Source organism: Homalodisca vitripennis, chromosome 5 (genome assembly GCF_021130785.1).
Source record: "Homalodisca vitripennis isolate AUS2020 chromosome 5, UT_GWSS_2.1, whole genome shotgun sequence".
Classification (NCBI taxonomy): Eukaryota; Metazoa; Arthropoda; class Insecta; order Hemiptera; family Cicadellidae; genus Homalodisca; species Homalodisca vitripennis.
Window position 1 is genome coordinate 147,889,529 of NC_060211.1, and position 24,482 is coordinate 147,914,010.

At 31.3% G+C, this 24,482-nt stretch overlaps 1 protein-coding gene across 1 annotated transcript in view; it reads left to right on the forward strand.

Annotated features, from left to right (window-relative positions):
- LOC124363654 (spondin-1) overlaps positions 1–21,527 on the forward strand; it is a 161,449-nt gene extending 139,922 nt beyond the window's left edge. The window contains exons 9-21 of the mRNA XM_046818915.1: positions 258–351; positions 525–614; positions 2,250–2,412; positions 6,834–7,080; positions 8,687–8,842; positions 10,193–10,434; positions 10,567–10,582; positions 12,292–12,502; positions 16,148–16,215; positions 17,462–17,602; positions 18,972–19,053; positions 20,389–20,424; positions 20,572–21,527. Coding sequence (XP_046674871.1) covers positions 258–351; positions 525–614; positions 2,250–2,412; positions 6,834–7,080; positions 8,687–8,842; positions 10,193–10,434; positions 10,567–10,582; positions 12,292–12,502; positions 16,148–16,215; positions 17,462–17,602; positions 18,972–19,053; positions 20,389–20,424; positions 20,572–20,732 — 1,707 coding nt within the window. The 3' untranslated portion in view covers positions 20,733–21,527. The remainder of the gene's footprint in view (positions 1–257; positions 352–524; positions 615–2,249; positions 2,413–6,833; positions 7,081–8,686; positions 8,843–10,192; positions 10,435–10,566; positions 10,583–12,291; positions 12,503–16,147; positions 16,216–17,461; positions 17,603–18,971; positions 19,054–20,388; positions 20,425–20,571) is intronic.
- Positions 21,528–24,482: the final 2,955 nt, after the last annotated feature.

The window sequence follows — 24,482 nt, forward strand, 5'->3', positions numbered from 1 at the left end:
CTATAGATTTAAAAATTTTCTATCTTGCAATATATATTGTATCACAGTTAATATATTTTTATCAGCTTTAACAATCGCCAAACTTTGTTGTCTTTATAGTTTCTGAACATTGATTTTGGAGAAAGATTTTCCAAATATGAAGTATTTTTTAGATTACAATTAATCGTCCAAAAGAGAAATAAACTTTTGACACAACATATCTTCTGAGTTATAATTGAATAAATTGGTAAAGTGTGTTATATTTTACATGTTTGTAGTCTCCAGATCAGCAGACCTTCCCTCAGGACAAGATTCGCCGAATAACATCTTCCTTCCCCAACGATCCCCGCTCGCCTTTCTATGATTCTTCAGGTAAGAATTGGAATTTCTTACGTGCTGTGGTTTTGAGTGACAATGAATGAATGCCACTATTAAAATTGCTGAGTTTGATACCATTATTCTACATTATACAAAAGGTTATACTTAATAAAAGGTTATTAGATTAATAACTTCATAGATTAATTTTGTGTGACACCTACCTGCAGGTGCTGACATGAAGCCTTTGGCCAGACTGTACCTCACAAGGCAGAGACTGTATGAGAAAACTTGCGAGGAGGAGCCAATTACACAGATGGGTGAGTTTTTGGTAGCGATTAATCATGAAATCAATTTGCGATTTGAGTTGTGAATGAATAACGTCTTGATATGCGGCGACTGGCGGTGTTCGGGCAGCAGTGCTACAGACCACTGCAGCACCGCACTTAGTATTGCACTCGGCAATGTTACCCCAGGACACGCCCTCACTAGCCATCACGTACATAGACCGAGCACTGTTGACCGATAATCTTACTAATACTCACTAGGAACATGTCCTGAACTGCTGTAATACAAATGGGTGTGCAAACAGTTTCAGGTTCATTATCAAGTTTAAAAAAATTGAAAATCCTGTCGCCCATAAGAAAAACCTCAAGCCATGGATTTCAACCAACCTAATAAGCACTATACCGGGAAGAGATAAAATGAACAAAACTATTAAAAAATCAGATAATACACAGGCTGCTTGCCCATGTAGGCTAATTTCCAAACATTATGTATAATACTTTTCGTTTTTTATTGTATATGTAATAATTATAATTTCATATAAAAGTATATATGAATATTAATTTAATGGTATTGTAATTGTAACGGAAATAAACTTTCTTTCATTTCATTTCATAATTGAACATCAGTCGTGTGAGAAAAGCAATATCTTTAGCTTGGTTTTCCCTATGATTTCATCTTCATAATTATAGTTTCAGTCATTTTCAAAAGATGTCCTTGGCATCCTTTATTCGTAACTAGCACATAGTTCTTGGTAGAGGATGTCATCTGCTCCATTTAACTAACACCAAACCTCAGTTCTTTTTCTTTTTTTTTGAAAGAGAGGCCTTTCTCCTTTTAGCCTTTATTTGTCCATTCCAATTATATTCCATTCCATTATATATATAAATGGTAATAGCCTTATTTAATTTCAATAAACATTGAATCGCAAAAAGTACTTGCTCCGCCGGGATCGAGCCCGGATCTCGCACTTGCCGGGTGAATGTGGTACCATTCCACCACAGAGCCCCCACTTTTTACGATTCAATTATATTGTATTTGGCTGTATCTGTCACATATGATCGGATGACCAAATACCTGTCAAATGACTTTTATTTACATTCATATCATATCACATATGATCAAATGTTAGTTTGGTTATTTGGTTATTTAATATATATATATATATATATATATATATATATATATATATATATATATATATATATATATATATATATATATATATATATATATATATATATATATATACGAAGAAAACTACATGCAGAGTAATGTGGAAATTCGGTACACTCCTAAATGTACAATACTAATAAAAGTGCATCATTCCCATAATTTATTGTATTGTTTTAGGATTTAAACCCGCACCTCTCTGAATCAACCTCAAAATCCAATGCGATCTCTGCAACTATGAGTTGTGACCACCAGCTCTCCCTACATTTAATAACAGAATGTGAAGTCAAAAGTGCAAAATGACTATTATATACATAAGTATTGATACCTAATGTCTTTGTTTACTTAATCTATAGTGAATACTGTCAGTTTTGGTCCCACAGATATTTTTATCCATTCTTTGTTATATTAGAAACATGATCTCACCTTATATCCCCTGTATGTTCCACTCCTAATAGCTCATCTTTGTTCTACTATGTTTGCGGGAACTGTTGTAGGGTGTGCTCTGTCTAACTGGTCGGGCTGGGGACCTTGCTCGGCCACTTGCGGTGCTGGACAGATGTATCGTCAGCGTCACTTCCTCCATAGGGGTAACGCTCGCCACTGCCCCAAGAAAGTCAAACTATCTGACACGAGACATTGCAATTCTCGCCATTGCAGGCAAGTCTTTTCTCATATAATTCACAACAAGAGCTGAATTTGAAAATTACACTATACAGGAATATCAGGAAATAATGATATTAGGTACGAGTACTTGTCAATGTGAAACACAGAATTTATACTTTAAAACTGAGGCAAGGTTAGTGCAATCAATTTTAGTGCAATCAAACTAAAATTCTAATATTGTTTTTAAGTTGAAAATATACAATAATCTTAATTTTAATTCCAATAACATGTATCAAAATATTCCTGTCAGTTAAGGTATTTTTCAAACCGCTTGAAGCAATAATTACAAAAAAATCTTCTGCAGAGCATTATTAAATAACTTAAAATTAAAACGTAGCTCTCAACAATCTTCATAAATAATAATAATATATATATATATATATATATATATATATATATATATATATATATATATACATACATATATATATATATACTAGCTGTTTCCCGCGGCTTCGCACGCTTTTCGTAAGTTTTGTCCGCGTATGAGCATTTCTGGTTGAAGTAAATTATATTTCCAACCCCGATGTAGATTTTACCTTGATGTCACGATCAAGAAAATATGTCAAAAATGTATTGTACATGCATAATGTATTTTATTACAAAGTGGTCTACCACTCAACCTTTAAGTTCAACCAAAAATTTAGTTTAGACAATTATACATCATAACTTAGCGCCTTCAAATAGTGTTTCACTGTTTAATATACGTATCTATCTCGTAATTGCAGGTTATAATGTGCAGGCGCTTTGAAAACTTTTCTTCATTTTATTCGTTTATATTCACGACATAAGCGAATAATTCAGATAATAACTATCCTATCTTCTAAGTTAGACTAAATTACGGATACATGTGAAATTTGATTGAAATTGGTTCAGTCGTTTTGGAGTTTATTGGCAACATACATCGTGACTCAAGATTTTTATATATATAAGATATATACATATATATATATATATATATATATATATATATATATTTATATTATATTTATGAAGATATAAAATAATAAGATATAATAAGATAAAATTGCAAGAATGGGTTCATTCATACACATATATATATATATATATATATACATACATACATACATATATATATATATATATATATATATATATATATATATATATATTTATATTTATATTATATTTATGAAGATATAAAATAATAAGATATAATAAGATAAACTTGCAAGAATGGGTTCATTCAGCATTCCTCTTGCAATTAGATTGGTATCTGTTGCTTGGCTTTGTTAGTAGCTTAGCACCACGAAGTAATTTTCAAATAAGTTCTTTTTTTTGAGGTTACAATGGTTTTGAATGTGGTGGAAGCATTATTGAACTCTGAGTTCCCACAAATTGGTTCAAAATAAAACAAAAAATAAATTGTTACAAATAAAAAAAGCATATTGAGAAAGGTGTTAGATTCCAGATTATCTGTAGTTATGTGGCTCAGAAAGAAAGCCTTCTTAGAAAAATTATTGAAGTGAATACTTCTTTAGGCGCGTTTGAGCGTTTTTGGTAGAGAGTAAAATCCTCGGTTCGCGTCACCGACATGCTAAAGTGGTTTCCATGGAAACGTTAATAATCGTTGGAAAATTTGTTTTATTCTATTTTAGTCACTTTGTGCTATTTATGATATATTTAAACGCCTAATACTAAATCTAACGCAATGTAATATGCTAATGATAATAGTATATCTATAGCTATGGAGAGCCAGACTAGCGCACGCGCAGTAGCCTGTGTACACGTATACACTAATACATCGACTATTTCTGACAGTATTATGTGCGCGTTGGACGCTTTTTGGATAAGTATAATTTTGTGAGTCACGTCAACAATACGTTATAGTAGCAGTACATCTGTAATTGTAAATGTGAACGCGTTGTACATTAAGTATTAGAGTGTAGAATACATAAGTAAAGTTAAATTGACCACGTGGGGAAGTTCAACTTGTGTGTACTGGATTTTGTTTATTTAAGTGAATTTTTAATTTGACTATTATTGTAATTATTTAATTGAAGGATTACTGTTTATTTATTGAATTTTAAATTCATTGACTTCAGTATAAAAGTGAGTATGAAACATATTAATATTTTTATACAGATAAAGGAATAATGAAAACAACAAATATATTTTTTAAACGTTGATATTAAGCGGAGACTTTAATATTAACTTCGCAGATGACAAAAATTTATCATTAATTGAATTTTTGAATGAAACATTAGGTTTGACTATGTCTAATGATCGAAAAGTCAGTACAACAAAGTATAAAACGACTATCGATGCTGTTTTTATACGATATTTAGATAAATTTCAATCAAACATTTTTATTTCTTATTTCAGTTACCATAAACCTATTGTATCTTTTTGAGAATACAATGAAATGATTGAACGAACAGATAATCTAAGTATTGTCGAAATTAATGATGACAATGATGTAAATAATGAAAATAATGTTCAAACTTGAATTCATTGAAATTCGTGTAAATATAAATACTATGTATAATTAAGATAATTGTATAATTAATAATTTTTTCAAACCACTTTGTATTTATATTTTGTTCATGATTTGTTTAACCCATCATATGTAACTAATAAATAAAACATTAAAAAAAATACAGCAGTCGTGGGACTGCCGATAGAAGTGGAAAACGGAAACTATTAAGTTGAGAGTAATTAACAATACGTTATAGTAGCAGTACATCTGTAATTGTAAATGTGACACGTTTTTTAATTTTCCAATTTTAAAATCCACGAAAAAATATTATCAAATAACTAGAAATCTATTTTACCACGCTAGTAAGATAAATCTTATACCGTAATAATACTCATTTCATGATGAAGAGGTTAAATATTATTAAAAACATAATTAAAATGAATAATGCTAAATTTTAAATACAAATATTCGTACAAATATTAAAAATGTTTAAAAAATATATTCGTTGTTTTCATTATTCATTTTATAAGTGAGTAAACACCGAGTGAACAACAGTGAGTTGAAACACCGTTGTAAATAATACAGTTATTGCTACGGATAAAGTATATAATTGCAATAACAATTAAACCCACAATATTTTTAAAACTAATAAATTAGTTAAATTAATTTGGTTCTTTCGTAAAGGTATTTTTATTGCACAATAAACTAATTTATTGAGTTAATACGGTATCAGTGAGCCAATGCGCCAACTACAGTTCCGGCAGAAACGTTCACTCATCACTTCATACGCTACTACAGGCTAAACTAAACTTCCAATAAAAAAATGATAAATTACAAAAAAAAATATTCATCTATTTTCACACAACTTTCTCGCTGACAAATTTTGTCTGACCAAAAAATAAAAAAAAATCCTCGCTTACTACTTTTTTCTTGTCATTGTAAACGCTATGTAAAATGTAAAACAATAATAAAAATTATTTCGAAATTTTTTTAATATTTAAAAATGTAACCAATAGATTGCCAATATTAAGAGCTTTAATTTGACGCATCTTACAGAATTTTACGACATTGGCTTCACTTTTAAATCGCGAGAGGAAGCCGTAAAGGTCACTGATTTTCGCAGTCTGTTTTCATACTCCGCCGGGACAGTTTTAACACAGCAAGACTGACTTTTTCATGCAGGGGGTTAGTATCATTAGCATGTCGGTGACGCGAACCGAGGATTTTAAACCCTCTACCAAAAACGCTCAACGCGCCTAAAGAAGTTTTCACTTCAAAAATTTAATATAATTTTTTTTCAACCACTTTGTATTTATATTTTGTTCACGATTTGTTTTAAACCCATCATATGTAAACTAATAAATAAAACATAAAAAATTTCATATAATTTTTGCATATAGTTTTAATTACTCTCAACTTAATAGTTCCGTTTTCACTTCTATCGGCAGTCCCACGACTGCTGTTTTTTTTATCTTGTAAGTGTAAAGAAAAAAGGATTTTCCGGACATTTGCCATCGTTAAGTGAAACAAAAAATCAGTAGCACTACGTTTCGATATCTGCAATCTGATCTCTTCTTCAGGTAAATAACAAACCTAACACAAATGGTAGTTGTGATTTCTGACTTTCGCTCTGGTATGATTTGCTTATTTTAACCTAGTTTGTAACTATGTGTTAGGTTAATTATTTGCCTGAAGAAGAGATCAGATTGCACATCTTGAAACGTAGTGTTACTGATTTTTTTTGTTTCACTTAACGATGGCAAATGTCCGGAAAAAATCATGTTTCCTTGACAATCCTTCCATCGTCAAAAATAAACTTCAAACAAAGAATTTCAAGTGTAATGTGACTACAGCATATATATTTGCAGTGTGATTCTTATTAATTCCGTTTAACTTACTTGAAAATTCTGAGGTCAGAAGAGTAACTGTTAAATATTTGCAAAACATTATGTTAACCCTGTTGTGTCCTACACAGACCTACTTTATACCCTACTCCAGAGCCGATAGACTCCAACTGTGAGGTGCACGAGTGGACGGATTGGTCGCGCTGTGAGTCTGTAGACCAGAGCTGCAGGCGGGGCACCCAGAAGCGCTACCGGCTCGTAGAGTCACGTGACAACTACAGAAGTAAGCTGTGTGTGCGTGTGCCTAAAGTTGAGGAACGGGAGTGTCGCCTCAGCTCTTCACCCTCGGTCTGCCCGAAGAACGCCCGAGGAAGAAAGGTACGAACAAAATTTTCATACTTTGTTTACTAAACGCACAAAGTTAAAACCAATTTTAAATAATTATCTCCAATAACCATGTTTTTTTTTACATGTTACAAGTTGAATTTTGTTTCCTAAATTATGTGATGTCAGAATAATAAAGTGAGTGTGATAACATATGATAAGAGTGAAATAATAATAAAACAGGTGAGTTTTACTTGGTAAGATCGACTGTTTCTTGGAAGATGCTATCAATTATTAGCCCAATAGCTAATGACAACTAAGGAAATCATATAGATTTTTACAGAGTCATAACTAGGAATTATCTATCTACCACTTTTAAATATTCGCTAAAAAGCAACTCTGGAGATAAACTGATTAGACGAACACTTGGCGTTAGGTATCATACACCGTTGATGGAGCTCAGAAAAAAGTTTTGTTGGGATCACAGAAGTGTTTTTTTTTTTTTTTTTTTTTTTTTTTTTTTTTTATCAAGTAACAGAAAGAAGATAAACTGTCTGCACTGGGAAAAAACAATTATTTGAAGCTGAGGAATTTAAGGCAACAGGCAAATTACTAGCTTGAGAAATATATTTTAATTCCTCTAAAATATCAATCAAGGGTAAATCATAATCCTCTGTTAAATGAATAATATTTTTAAGGCAATTTTTAAAGAAGGGGAGGCCAGCTCTGTTCCTGCTTCTCTAGGCAGGGGGCAGCAACCCCTCATATTCCTCATGCCCTATCTAGTAACAGCTTTTACCACCAAGGGAGCTCCACCCACTCCTACAATCATCCTCTACAGTATACTGGATCTATCGATCCACCCTTCCACCTCAGTATCTCAACATTTGCGGCTAGCGATGTGCTACTCCTGGACATCTATAGAGTTGCCCAGATATAAATGACACTTTGACACATCAATTTTAACTGTACTCAACGTAGGTTCAGGAAGAAGGTATAAATTAGCCAGAAGGTTTACACCAGTGCCTTTCAAAGTGAGCACCAGGGAGCCCTAGGGAGCCACAAAATCTACCAGGGGCTTCTCAGCCGTGACAGTCATCAAATCAAAATACAGACCAAACTTAAAAATTTTAAAAGAAGTGAAACTTGCAATTTTGAGTATAGATCCAGATTTTTAGGTAATAATTAAAGGAAAGGAAAACAAGCCCATCCTTCTCACTAGACTTTTAGCAAATATGTCCGATTGGCCTCTGTAAAATTTTAAACATATGTTATGAACTGTAATGAATTTGAGTAAATATCATCTAATTAGCTAAATTGTAATTTGTATGAATAATTGAATTATTAAAACAATATTTTAAATGTAAAACGATTTTGAATTTTATTTAGTTCCCTCTATTTATTTATCTATTAGTACTACAAGTCCAACAATAAAACAGTAATAGTATTCTTTTTTTTAAAATAAATAGTGTATAGTACCTAGTTTTAAATAGTTGATCTTTTTACTTTTTTATATCGTTTGCAAAGTGTTGTTTTATTTTTAATTCAAATGCAAGCTATAAATTGATATCTTTGACAAGTTTTCTTAATGTTAGTTTACTTTTAATTTATGCCAAGTCGTGTTTTGGGACAACATAAAGACTGATAGGGTGCACTACAGATATACACAGACCCTCAGGGGTCCACTTGCTGTGAGCCAGAGGAGGGAGATGAGGAAGGGGATGACTATGGGGTCGAGGAAGAGGAGGGCAACGAGATCGAGTACAACGAGACCACAGGAGATTACCCTGAGGGCGAGGGTGATGGGGATGATTATGTAAGATTAAATTTGCACTTTCTTGCTGCAATTTACAAACCGCACTAACAAACTAATCTAGCACAATTGTTCTTCAATTCTTGGGCATGGATCTGTATCATATACAAACAGACTCATCAAAACTTGCAGCAGGAGTTTCTGTTTACAGTAATATTTTGGTTGTATTTATCTTGTCAATTAATAACTAATACATCACATCATCATCATTTAGGCTGTATTATTCTTGGGTAAACAATTTTTCTGTTTATCTTTTATATTAAAAAAGGACAGTTTTCAATTTTCTTTCTATGTGTTATATCTGTATTGAATATATTATGAAGTGTAAGTATTAATAAACTAACTTCACAAAGCTTTCGCAGAACTTTTGGGAGTTTAAAGTTTGTCTTAATTACCATTGGAAATTGTCAAAATATGTTCTGAACAACAGTTTCAAATTTATTATTTTATTAGTTTTGTAAATAAGACAGAAAATAATTTTAACTTACTCTCTAGAAAACATAATAATGTTAAATGTGCATGAGAAGCTTATAACATACTTGCAGATCATCCTTTAAAACTTATGTTTATCTATATTCTCAATCCAGTGAAATGTATTTTTCACTGGTAATTTAACTACAGTGCTTTATAAAGTAAGATTCAAGATTACTAAACAAAGGTTTGGTCAAAATGGGTTATAGTTCTTAACATAACTGGTTTTAACATTGTTCATTACTATAGCTTTCTTGCTTCTTAAAGCACTGATTTAATATTTAGTTTTATTAGAGACACTTTATTATGTATTAAAAATATTATACTTTTTAAACCATTAAAGGCTGTAATTACATTATGGATTATTTTAGCATTTTGCTAAGATGACCAAAATAAATTATGACTCTCATGGTTAAAATCAAATCACATGACGACTTTCTATATTATTTTTGTAAATTTAATAATAAAAACAACTTTTTGTATTGGTTTTTGACATGTAGTTTTATCAATTACTTTCTGGTTTTGGACATTCTGGTGGAATTTGGCTGTAACTTAAATTGTATTATCCTTCAGTCTTTCTTGAAAAATAATGCAGAACCGAACAAACATTTACAGAGCAGAATGTCAGCTAAAACTGATACTATTACAAAATTGTACCAACCATAATGAATTTATGAGGTGAGTTACTTTTTGGTTTTAGGAATCCTGGTGCAATTTGGATATAATTTTAAGTTTATTATTCCTCAATCTTTCTAGAAAAATAAAGCAAATTTGGACAAAAAAATTTACAGTGCAGAATGTCACCTAAAACTGATATTATTACAAAATTGTACCAACCATAACGAATTTATGAGGTGAGTTAACCAAAATGTGATGTCACAGAATGAGGAGCCAACGGGAGAGTGTGCGATGACACAATGGAGCGTGTGGAGTCCCTGCAGTGTATCATGTGGAGTGGGAGAGAGTCGACGGTCAAGACGGTTACTGAACCCCCCTGAGGAGGATGGGCCGAGGGCTGAGTACCAGAGAGCTGAAGAGGAAGGTGACTACGGCATGTATGACGAGGACGAGGGCCCCCCACGTCTGGCGAGTACGCAGAGGGTCCCTGCTCCATCTACAAAGTTGTAGAGGTGGAACCCTGCAATGGGACTTACCTCACATGTCAATTCTCTCCAGAAGATGCTCGAGGTATAGCAACATTTTCTTTTTGCTGCAAATGAATACAATAGTGGTTATTCTTTGCTTGTTCAATACAGCTCAACAATTCAAACAGTAAGATATCATTCCAACACCCTCAATGTTTGTTGGACAAGACTAATTACATTATTTTTTCATGTGTTACATAATCTTAAAATGTCTTCTATAGTTTTACTCTTATAATAAAATTACTTACCATAAAGATTTGAAAGTTGACTGTAGAGAAATAAACTTGAGTTTTACCTCATAAGAACACTCTTCAACTTAAAGCAGTGTTATGCACTTGTGTTTGATCTTAGAATTCTGGGAGATATGTCATTCTAAAGGTTCAATGAATATACGTCCTTTTAGTTTTTTTAGTTTAGTGAAGTGTGTACTTTTTGATTACTTAAATGATGAAATACAAAACATTTTGAGATTTTTTCTATATAACCAATAACTATATTGAAAAAGCTAAAATGCATTGATCAATACTAATCATATCTTTAAAATGAGTCATTTTCCATAATTTGATTCTACAATTTAAAAAATAAGTGCTCACATCTTTTTGAATTCTTTGTTTGAAGTTTGTTTTTGACGATTGAAGGACTGTGAAGGAAACAGGATTTTTCCGGACTTTCTGAAGTTTATCATTCTTCTAATGGGGATAAAATCAAATTGGTCATCAGTACAGCCAGTTCTCAAGAATGGTCAACAACAAGGACACAACAGGGTTTTTGGAAGTTTTTGAGATGTTTCACTTGACTACCTCAATATATTAACCAAAAAAGTATAAGTCATTCAAATCTGATCTTATGTATAAAGTATTCGGTTTAACTTTGACAATTTATCAGTATAAATGTATAATTGAGTCAGTACTGCCAGATATTAGACCCAAATGGAATTAAAAATGTATTATTTTACAGATATTTATTTTAAAATAAATGTGTATCCCCTTCGAGAAATGATTTAAGTGCCATTTTCTAAACCAGTAGTTTGAAAAATTCAGCTACTTTCAACTTATAAGTCATTTGATGGCTTGTGCTGAAGGGATATAGAATATAGCATATAATTGTGGATGGACAAAATTAGGAGTGAATAAGAAAGTTCTACAACTGCTTCGTTATGGAAGAATTAAATAAGATTTGAAGTACCTCTTCAGTATAGTGAAAGGAAGGTAGATATAGTATCCAGATGTCATCTCAAAATATCAAATAAAAGATGAATTACTAGTTTTAAAACTTATTTGTACAACGTTGATGTTATTAATTGTTTGTCCTTGGCTTATTAATATAAGTATAATACTCCTAAAAATATAGAAACTCAACCATCTTGAAACCTTACAGTATTTTACCCTTTAATAGCCTCGGAAATAAGAAAATGTTGTGCAACGTTAGTACAATTACCAATCACCCACCCCGATAAAAGCACCCAAAAAAAATGAAATATAGTACAAAAACTGATCTTGTACATATCTACGCTGTTTGTTGGCCAGCTCGTAATGCTAAAAGATTCATAGCTCTGTGATTTATGGACCTAGAGAACAAATAAAAAGTATCCTCTTTATAAAATTCTCTAAACTTTTTGTGATAAACAATTTTGTTGTACTTGAAACAGTTTTTTTAGATCAGTTACACATAAATCCCTTAAAAAATTAACTATTGATATTTCAGCTGTCACAAAATCTACCTACTTCTTCCAACTGAGCCGGAAGGACTATTTAATTAACTTAATGTCAATTGAGTAAAATGAGTGATGTTCGGTTAGTAATTAAATTACTGTTACGTATCTAAAACTTACATCAGAAGAAACAGTTTACACTGTCTCTGACCCCATCACCAGAAATCTGCGCTCTCCCTCCTCATGAGGGCCGGTGCCCTGGACCCTTCCTGTCCCGCTGGTACTACAACCCCAAGCAGGAGGACTGTGCCCAGTTCCAGTGGTCCGGTTGTCGCGGCAACAAGAACCGGTTTCTCTCCAGGGAGGAGTGCCGCACTGCATGTCAGGCCTACACCGGTGAGCTGTGTGTAGATGTCACCACCTTCCAGTGTCTCACCACCTTTCTACTTTTGTTTTATTTCTTTATAACATCAAATATTACAAAATGTTGGAAAACTATTCTTACTATAAAGACAGACTATTTTGCTCCCCCAAAACTCATCATCTTCTAAACTTGTTAAGAGGCCGTAGTAAAACAATTAGTTTACTTCAAAACAATAAATTAAGCATATGAGAATACAGTAATATATCCTAATAATAAAAAAATATATTGTTATAAAAATAGTTAATTTCCAAACAATAAACTAGTTTTTGATTAAGCATTTAAAATATACAACCTTGAAAAATGTTATTGTTAATTTGTCAATTCATTAGACTACAACCCCATGCGGCTCATAAAATTCACTTGAATAAAATAGAACAAAATATTAAACTTAACACCTCAAATTAGAAGCATCCTTCAATTTTTATTTGGCTTAATCTTTTTTTATTGGTGTTTCAACTTAAACACAGCAAATTTGTTAATTTTTCTGTATTTTCTCTTCAACATTTTTATGGATTAATGAATACAAGTTTTATTTTTTGAATCATCAATAGTATAAAATTGTTATACAGTATTATATTTCAATGTTAATTGAGATATAGAGGGGTAGAGTAGATACTAAAACTAGAGCAGTTATAAGGATGTATAAAACAGTGCATGAACCCTTCAATTTTGTGTTTTAATCATGTTTTGTTTTTAAAAATTATTAAGCATTTTATAAATGTCTAAATTATTATGTTTGTGTTTCATTTGTCGTAGTTTTGTTTGGATTGATTTTGGTGTATGTTGTTCTTGTATGTATTAGTGTATATTGTATTAATTTGTATTAGCAATAACAGTAAATAATTAACTACATCATTTTGTATCTACAAAAATGTATTTGTAGCTGTAGCTTATATATATAATGAATTGTACATAACAAACTTTAGTATTAGAACTAAAACTAAAAAGGGTTTTTGGAACCCTTGAAATTAGTCTATTATGTTTTATGCACAGATAAGTCATCACATGTTCTTAGTTATCCAAATGAATTTTTTTTTCATTTTATGGAAATGTTCATCCTTTTATGATGTCCAATACAAAAACCTTTTATAGTCTTTCCTTCTAATTTTAGGATGGTTACCCATAGAAAATGTAAACTTAAAAAATCTTTTTAGGTAAAGAGAATCTAAATGTTGGTGTGTTCAAAAATTTTAGAGGTCACTCCCATTAAAAGGGAGATAAATATTAAGTAGTAACACTTTCTTCAACAATCTTTGGAAAGGATGTAAAAATAAGCATTTTGGAGAAGCTTTGTGTTATACATCTATATCAGTTTTTTTAAGACCTGTGATTTATTTTTAGACAAGACTAAGATATTCTCCACTACTGTAGTTATGTGTGAAAATGTGACCTGTGAATGCAAAATTCTGGTACAATTTTACTTTGAGGTTATTTCAAAAGCGAGAAAAACCCTAATCACTATCTCCTAATCTCATTTGTAGCAAGCAACTATTAAAAGTACAATTTTAAGAATTATTTGATCCCTTGCTTAAAATTTGACAACCTCAGACTATCATAAACTCCTATCAGGCGCATGATAGCTTAATTTTGAAGGAACAAAATTTTGTAGGTATCCTTGGAGTGCACGTAACAACTTTGAAAAAAACACATTGAAATCACTTTTTGTGTGAAATTGCAAAGCCTACATACTTTACTCGTTATTATTAGTCATTTAACGTAAAAAAATTATTCCGGTTTTCCCATTATTACAGAAAAATTTGATGGCACATAGCAAAAGCCTGGAAATTAACCATCGTCATGAACATGCTAAGAGTTGTTTTCCCTTCCCACTCCAAATATAAAATTTTAAAATTTGACTGAAATAAAGAAAACTAAACTTACAACATATTCTCTGCTAGGCCTTGTACCTGTCAAAATGGCAATTATTCAACAAAACTAGTTATATATTTAACATATGTTAAACAAGTTAATTTGATGAAATATTTTGTCAGTTTTTTGTTAAAACAGAGATTGAATCTCTTTTATGCCTCTACCCTATTATATTTGCAAAGGGTTGAAAAGGACTTAAATACATTGATATTACATGGTCTGGTACAAGAACTAGAAAAAATAAGTTCACAATGGTGAAATACTGCTTTAAAAGAGCAAAACAAGATTTGTGTCTTATTATTTAAGACCGTAGAGCCAAAAACGATACCTCATAAGTTTAAAGATGACTTTTATAAGTAGTATTTTATAATTGTATACTTTATTTTGCCTATGTTATTTAGATTAATTTAATGTAATAATATTCTCTTAGCTCTATATTTAATTTAATAAAACGTTTTATTATTATTTGCTTTTATTTTCTAACAAAAAATATGTACATAATCCTTTTTATATTTATTTTCTCAGCCCAAAACAGACCTACAAAGCATCCAATTACTTAATATATTTCCAAAAGTTTAATTCTAAACTTTCAAGATTTGTAATGTTTGATTTTTTAATAATATGGAACTAACTTGTTTGTAAAATGTCTGTAATGCTGCGTAAAGAGGAGCTAATTGAGAAACGCGCTGAAGTTCTCAAGAAGTTTGGGGTCACACTTTCTGCCATTTTGAACTACAAGGTTGACCTGGTTGAGAACTGTGGTAAATTCATTTTTTAAATCATTTTAGTGGTTTTTTCGATTTTGTCAATTATAAAATTATATACCGTAACTATTAATTTAATAACTTTATTTTGTATGAGTGAAAGTTCTTGAGTTCTTTTTATTAAGTTTTTAAATAAATCTGGCTAAAAGTCAATGAAAATTACTTTCCTTAAATCAAAATCTTACACATATGTTAAATCTTTTTTATAACAAATTAAAACAATTCATTGGTTTGCTTGGAGGCTGAGATTGTAAATGTATAGTTCTCCCTTCCCCTTCCCATTTATTAATAATTTGTTTTACTTTTGTTTGCCTTATACTGTTGATTTTTATCATTTGTTTGAGTTGTGTTTATATTGAGTTGTGTTATTTTATATTGTCAGTACCAAATTTTTAGTACATTTAAGACTACTATAACTGTCAATACATATTATATAATATTGTTTTTTACAAACAATAGGGGAAAGTAGGACAATTTGAGTGCTTCATCTGTGATCTGTTATATATTATTTTTTATAATTACTAATGTTAAAAAAAGTAATTTAATATCTCTCTTATATTTAACAACATGACATTACACGTAACATAGCTATGGTGGAAAGGGTTGATTCAATATGAATGTTGAGTTTAACTCCAGTTCACCTTATTGCAGCGTCTGGAATCTGACGCTGTCACAGGCTTGACTACTGGAATCTGGAGTCATGTTCATCTGAAGAGATAGAAAAATAGTTGGTATTCTTTATGTCTTATCCACATGGTTTCTCAGATTTAACTGACACATCGGTTAGGTTAAACCTACCGTCCACTGCAGATTCAACTGGAAGGTATAAACCAGCCAGAAGTGAATCCTCTTAGGGTCACTGTTGATATACGAGAAGTACAAGAAGTACACTTAGTACGATACTTTAACTCGTCATCCGATTCTTTAGTGTATTTAAAAAATAATAAGTATTTTTGTCTAATAAACGCTAATGTATGTTTTCAGCAACAGAGCCAGATGAAGAGGTAACCACAGAAGACTTCACAACTCTCGATCCTGATTTACCCGTGAGAGTAAGCATATTTATAAGTATTGTTTGTGACAAATTTAGAAATACGATAACAGTAAATTGTTATAGAAAGAATATTAGAAAGGAACCGTTCTTATTTATTTCAGTAATACATATTATAAAATAATTTTGTAGTCCACTAAATCGATATAAATGTTAAACAATACTGTATAACAAGAGGTTAATTACTAGCTATATCAGTTCACATTTGATACTTTTATAAACAGTAATAATATTTTTATTCGATATTACAACAAAGGTAAAAATGATCACGCAGTAAAATAAGAAGGATTAACCTCTCACCGATATGGAATTTGAAGGTAATAATTTAATTTGTGAGATATAGTCGATTTTTGGGCTTTTTGGATTTATCCAGCCAAGAGCAATGTTTTCTTGTTCAGTCCAGCAACATTTAAAAACCTGTGGTAGTAACAGCTTCTGTGTTTGCCTTGAGTGAAGATCTTCCAATGTTTGCTTTTGGAGAATCTCATTATGGATATTATGGCCAAGTTTGGACCAATGAAGGTGGGTGAAAACACTCACTTTTGTATTGATCAGGTGGACAAGATTTCGTTTGAAATTATGGCAGCAACTCAAGATTCGGATTTGGTTCAGTTATGGCTGTGAATGTTGAAGGATATGTCTTGCGGATATTATCAATGCTACCCTGACTATAGGTAATATTATACTACTTGAATTTGAAACAGTAAAAATGTTTGTACAAAATAATAACCAATGTAGACTAATGGAAAAAACCTAGTCTGCTATGAGGCGCAAAACTGATTAATTAGTACTATCACATAATAAAGATAATTTTATATTAATCCCATTTTTATACTAAGTAATATCAGTTATAGCTGTAAATTGTTTATTATATTTTACTACAAGAATGAAGAATGTGGTTAGTAGATAATTTATAAACGATTTAATTCTTCATTTCAATGTTTAAATTATTTATTCGTACATCTTTAATAGTTAAGGAGAGTGTTCTATCATGTACTAATATTCTAGCAGTTTTCAAATTTCAATGGTTTCATAATACTTAAATCAGAACATGGAACCCTTTACTCTATCGTGGAGTCCGGCATTTGTTCTTGTGAGAGAAATCTCAGCCTTAGTCTTTTGAAAATCATGACCTGGTTCAAAATTTAGTTAAGATGTGTTAGAAAAACCCATGTAAGATGTGCTGATTCTGTACTATTGGGTAAAATGTCTGTTGCACTGTTTCAATGAGAGATGTACGGTTACAGAACCATATGGTTGATGGAGCAGAGATGGAGGGCACGGAGAGGCCGGTGCGGAACTGTAAGTTCAGCCGATGGTCTGAGTGGTCCGAGTGCGACGCTCCCTGCGGCCAGGAGGGCTTCAAAGTGCGCACTCGCTACATACAGGTACACTCAGGTTCTCAAAGGTGACCAATACTTTTTTTTTTAAGAAATATTTTAGGACTGAAAAGGATGGTAAAATGAGTTATTATAAGAAATAAATGTAGAAAACTTCCTTGACTAGATTTTTTCACATAAGGCTTTAATTTCTAAAATTATTTTGGACAAGCATTTGATAAAAAAAAAAAAAATAGTTACTATAAATATTGAACTAAAACATTAAAGCCACAATTGGTCTGAACACAGTTACACCAATCACTGACCAGGTTTTATTTTATCCACTGATTAGCGTTTGTTTTATTAAGTGCATATCTTATAGATAGTGTGCATGGAGTTGACACTCAACATGTTTATTTGATTCCTGACTCATATGTATCACAATGCTGTAAATAATATGTTTATTTTAATCTAAATTACAGTTATGTGCTAGGTTAGTTATCCACTTGAGGAAGAGATCAGATTGCAGATCTCAATACGTAGTGTTACTGCTTTTTTACATCTCTGAACAATGGTAAAATTACAAAAACGTCCTGTTATCTTAATTAAATTGCTAAAAATAATAATTTGCAAAGGATTTTAACTGTATAAAAATAAATTGTTTCATAAATATTTTAGTAAACCCTTGTGTTATGGCATTTTCAATTAAATCTGCCAAAAGAGATTAAAGAATGGATGCAGTTATTTATCTTCGGAGGGATGCACTTTGGTTTTAGTTTACAACAACAAAATACAACAAAGAATTTAGAAAACTTGTACTCAAAATTTAGTTTATTACGTTAACTTGATTTTATTTTTTAATGTTACAATATGACAGCATTACAATAGAGATCGTGTATCAGCTTATTTTTGTACTAAAAATTAAATTTATATTTGAACTTTGAATTTGAACTATTTGAATTCAATCAAATATACAAATTTAAACTTTATAACTATTTTAAATTACAAAATACATGGCTCTGCACATATAATAATTCAACTTTATTTAAAACGCTAAATATCTTAATTTCACCATCACGCACCAACTACGAAAGTGGAGTTAGTACCGACTATTATAGCTTTTACCTGTACTCAGTACTTCAGTAACTGAGTACAAAATATACTCCTATTGATTTAGAATCATACATTTCAGAATACTGCTAAAATGGTGCAGGTATATGTTCCTGTTACTGTTACTGCTAAACGAGTTAGAGTATTATTTTACTAAGAATGGCAGTAAATGTGTAAAGCAGATGTTTCGTAAAAGTACCTGTACCAGGTACTTAGGTATTGGTTTGTTACTGTAAACTTTATACACTCTGACCTAATCTTTGCCCCTCTTTTGTTACTTTAGAAGTACTATAAAATAATGATTTTTAACTGAATTTAATGTTTTAAGGTCCATGCCAGGAACGGGGGACGAGACTGTACTGGCAAGACAAGGAAGCAGAAGAAATGCGTACGCAAATGTAAATCCAACGGTGAGTTCTTTTATCCACTGAATGTTTATTCTGTTAATTCATTATTATTATTAATAATTAACTATAGTGAAACATCAAGGTTTTAAGCTCATGGAACCATTAACGCCTTTACGATGACGTGTATCCCATCGTGTACACACAATCTTTCACAACTGCCATTGTGTACCCGATCGGGTACACATAAAAAAATTCAAATTATTCAGAATTTTTAATTATGCTAATTTTATTATTATCATATAGGAATGTCAAGAGACCAGAAGAAAGATTAAAATTACATAATGTTGTATTAAAAGTATGTGAATTATCAATTTTTTACTATACTAAAAATGTTATAATTTCATAAATACATACTCCCATAACTGTCACTGGCTGACCATTTCAAATACATGAAATCCCTCTAACACTGAATCTGAACATTAAGCCCATTTTTAATATTCCTCCATCACAAACATTCAAGACTGTACATAAAAAGCGTCACCTATATTCCAATTTCAAACTGTAGGTTAACATAAAATGTTAGCTGTATGTTTATTAATGTAATTTTGTTCAATTATAAACACTTATAAACGATTTTTATTGCACTCTCCTCTCTCTCATATATTAATAACCAATTGATTATATTCAAATAAAGAATTAATTTTGTTGCCACACTGCTTTTTTTATTTAGATGACTTTCTTGATCTACTTGTAACATATTAATTCTCAGAGGTTTCTATCTCAATCAGCTATTTATTAACTTGTCCTTGGTTACAATAACAGCTAAAATTGCTTTGGTGAACACATCAGATATTTCTCAGCACTAAAAAAGCTTTTATTTAATCTAATCTTTGACTTCCAGTTAAAGTTCAATGGTGTCATTTATTAATAGCTGGCTATACAGGTGGTCATCTTGGTTTTGGTCCCATAAAAACAATGTTAAACCTCAAACGCTTTCATATCATTATTTTTTGTTGTATACTGATGGGATGGATATCATTTTAAAGATATAACTAATATGTATCTAAACACTTTTACAGATTTTTCAATTTATTAGTTTTTTGAAAAACTTTGATACTTTTTTTACTTTATCATTTGAATACACAAAAGGTATACACCTTATATAAAAAAAAAAAAAAAAAAATACTTTGGATGCATCAAAATGAGACATCAACCATGATTCTACAATCAAAATTAACATCATGTAAGTGTTTGATGTTTAACATTGATTTTAAAGGATAAAACTCAAGCCGGCTCTTAAATGTAGCAATCACAAAAACAACAAAATAACATGTAGAAGTCCCACGCTGTTTCACATTTTTCAACCAATGTCCAATTTAACTGGTTATATTGTTGCAGATGAAGATGAGAGGCAGCACCCAAAAAGAGAAGAGCGTAAGCAAATCTTTATATAATTTTTCAACTATATTTAAATTAAACTTCCAGACAGAGTAGTTCAAAAATAGATAAATAAAATTTATTTCATTCACATTTTTTAACATTAATATTTTAGGATACATGGATGAACTTGTTCTTTTGTAGGCTGTGAGTATTCCGAGTGGTCTGAGTGGACCGAGTGTACCGCCACATGTGGCTACCACGCAATGCGCCAGCGCACACGCCAGGTGATAGGCGGCAGCCCCGCCGAGTGTCACGAGCGACTACACAAGAGATTGTGCAATGTCGGACCGTGTCCTCTCTAGTGGCAGCTAGTCTTCGCACTCGTATCAACAACACCCTTCTAAAATTATGCTTCATTACTTTTTGCTCATTATCAAACTTGCATTGTAATTCAAATGGGGATTTTCACAATAATTTCATGCTTTGTAATTCTATAAACCATTTTAGAGGTAACATATATTAATATTTTGTTATAATTAGGCATCAATATAAATTAATCTTTCAAAAGCTATTTCAAAACCAAACTTTTACAACCAAACTTAATTATTTTTAAATTTCATTGAAGTATAATTTTAAAGGGTGGTTGGAAAAATGTACTGAGTAGTCTATAATTTAATCCATATAATAACACTATGATTAACTACTTATCATTTAAGGTTTTTCATGTACCTGTAAAAATTAAATATTATCGTTAAGTGATTTAGTTATTTATTTTCAACATTACTTTATTTATTTACCATTTAAGCAGAATTGAATATTTTAATCTGTTGATATTGTTTAAAAAAATCCATTTGAATAATTATATTTTCTCGTTTTGAAAAACCAACATAACATCCCTTACACATCTGACAATGGATGGTTCTATTTAATTTTCTTTATTTTTGTAAATAGCATTACAATATCTATTGAAGTGAACCTATAGTGATGTAAGACAAGGCACAATAATTCCATGTGGTTATCAGACTTACCTTTGAACAGAGGTGAATATATTTTTGTCTCGTAGTAGGAGAGGGTCCCATGTCATTGTATTGTAAACAGGATTGTATAAGTACTGTAATTTTAATACAATTTGTGATAAAAAATGTTTGAACTGTAAATATTGTTGTTTGTTACCCCACAGTTTCCATTCAAACTCAGTAATTTTATACAGAGGGAACAATACTTTATTTATCACAAAAAATTAATAATATGTATAAAGCTATATCACCTTGTTTTCTTCAATACTAGGGTGACTCTTTTTCCAAATTTTACATTTTTATAATTAGTTATACTGCAGAACACTGATATAAATTATACTGCATGTGAACTTTTCCAATTATAATGCAAATCTTATATTTCACCCAAATAACAATTATAGTAATTTTAGTGCAAAAAATCCTGTATTTAAAGCGCTTCTTGTAAATACGCAATGTGTACATAAATTTAGTCTTGCAAATACGAGGCATATGCAGAAAGTACTAAGGCCATACAAAAGTAAAGGAAAGTACAGCCGGAGGGATTATATTTTCAACATGTTGGCTAAATTGCCGTATAGTCTGATTTCTCCTCATCGCAATGAGACCAGTTCCAGGTCAGTAAGTTGAGACAATATGTTTTGTAAAAAACGTCAATCCAATCTCCTCCAAGTGCAAAATACGCAGCATTACCCGTTATCTCATTTGGAAGAGGAAAAACTTTGATTAAGGTTTATAATGAGGTAAAAACTACATATGGTGATAAAGCTATGAATCTTGCGAGAGTCTTCAAGTTTTCAACTCCATGGAGATACATTTCTTTGCTCCATTGTTTGAACTATGCAGTTCCAACAGGAGTTCTTTCCTTCCAAAAGAGACTTACATTTTTTACGAAACGCCTCTCACAGCAGTTTTCGTTGCTTAGTTTATTTACGAGTTTCTTTAGTAATGATTTCCATCTATACGAAAGCATTTTAAATCGCAAAAACACTCATTATGGACAAAAATGCTGGGAAGAATGGGCTGGTTAAATGTGATAACAAAGTTCCTCTGTATTTAAAAATGTATTGTCCAACATGAGAATATTCCTCCTGTAAACTTTTCAACCAACTTTCAAGACTTTTTCAAGACATTATCTTCTGTTAAAACTACATGGCTCAAACTTTTTAGTTTTGAGCCATGATTATTTCAAATCGGAAGCCCACTAGAAATGGTTAATTAGTGAAAGCTATAATAATGAAAGAAAAGATGGAATTTAATATAAAATTTTAGTCTGATTGAAAATCTATGAGTTTATAAATCATATCAATTAGAGTGAATTGAAATGGTAACCCACAAACTTCAGGTTTTTTCTTTTACCAGCACAAATACACTGAACCACTATGAGTTTTGTACATAGTATTTATTCTTGTGTACTGCTAAAAAAAAGTACAGTACAATTCACTAGGTTCCCTAAGGAACTTGGTATTTGGAACTGTCAAATTTGCAACTGGTTGTACTAACCAAAAAGTTCTAAAGCAACAATGTATACAAGGAAATCTATACAATAAGAAATTGGTCCCTTAAAATATTATAATAAGCTGATGGTTTATATAAATGTTTGTGACTTTTGCAAACCTTACTCATAACTTTTGATGTTCAATGTAATAATAGAGATGTTTCATTACAAATCTTAACATTTTCACTAATAGTAATGAACATGTCATGTGAAAAATTAGCCACTCACAGATGTGTTTTGGGAATTCGTGAATTCATTGTGTGATTTAAATAAAAACTGTTTCCAGATAGCTAATGCTTAGGTAGTAAAAAAAAAACCATTATTTTGTAATGAATAATGGTCTACTCAAGTCAAAGTTGGATGATAAGGTTTTATTTAAAAAGCAGGTCAACTGCTACAACTATTATACACTAATTGAACATGTAATAGATAAGCTGGAAGAAGGCTGGCTCCACATGACAAGCCTATACCTAGATTTTAGTACGGCAATCAATTGCTTAAATAATGACTGCCTATTTGGTAAGTTAAACGCTTTAGGAATTACTGGAACAGCATTAGTCTACTTCGACAGCTATCTAAACAATAGACAACAGATAATGGAAGTTCAATGTGTCTCTCATTGAACACTGAGGAAAGCACCTTATCAACACCAACACCCATTTTATCCACTAACCAAACTAAGGGATGGATGAATAAAACGGTTTCACACAAAAGTTGTTACATCAGTCAAATTGCTTTTAAAACAAAACATGCCCCAAAAGGCCTATTGATTATTGACAACTGCCCTGGACATCCCAATGAAGACGACTTAAAAGTCTAGGGATGGTCAAATCTGTGCATAATTCTTGCCCCTAAATGTACCTCCGTTGCTCCAGCCAATGGATCAGAATGTAATTCAAACTGTTAAAAACAATTTCAATAACAGCTTGTTGTACTGTGTCTTGTCAAAAGAGGAAAGTACTTTTCAAGCATTGAAGAAAATTAACCTCAAACATGTGTTCGTTAACCAAGCAAACACTTGGGAAAACCTTAAAAAACAAATGTTTGTTCTTTGTAAAAGACTGTTGCCCTCTCTGTCCTTTATTACAGGCTTTTAAACAATCAACAAGACAAAGATAAAGACATTGAAATAAATTACTTAAGCGACACAATTATTGAGCAGCTTGCGGATGATCCTGACTACAGCTGATGTAAGACACCTGGTTACCTGGAGAAATTATAGCAGGAATACTGGACAGTGACATAGAGAATGAGGTGGGTGCGCAGGGGGAACTGATTCTACATCTGTTCCCACACAACCACATGCAGTAAACAATGATAAAATTTCTGACGCTTTCACCACTGCTATCACTTGGGCTGAAGAAAATGGTGCCTCCACAACTGACATTCTTATACTTAATTTAATAAAGGACTACAGGAGAAAATGTTGAGGCTTTCTTTTTGTGCCGTGAAGCAAAAAACCATTATAAGTTTTCTACTGCTACGAATCATCTACTTACCATCACATTTTGCATTTTATTACGATATGTTTTCTCAATATGTATGGTTTAGTACGCTCTAGTTTTTATTGACTGTACAGAAGTTTTAATATATGTAGTTTT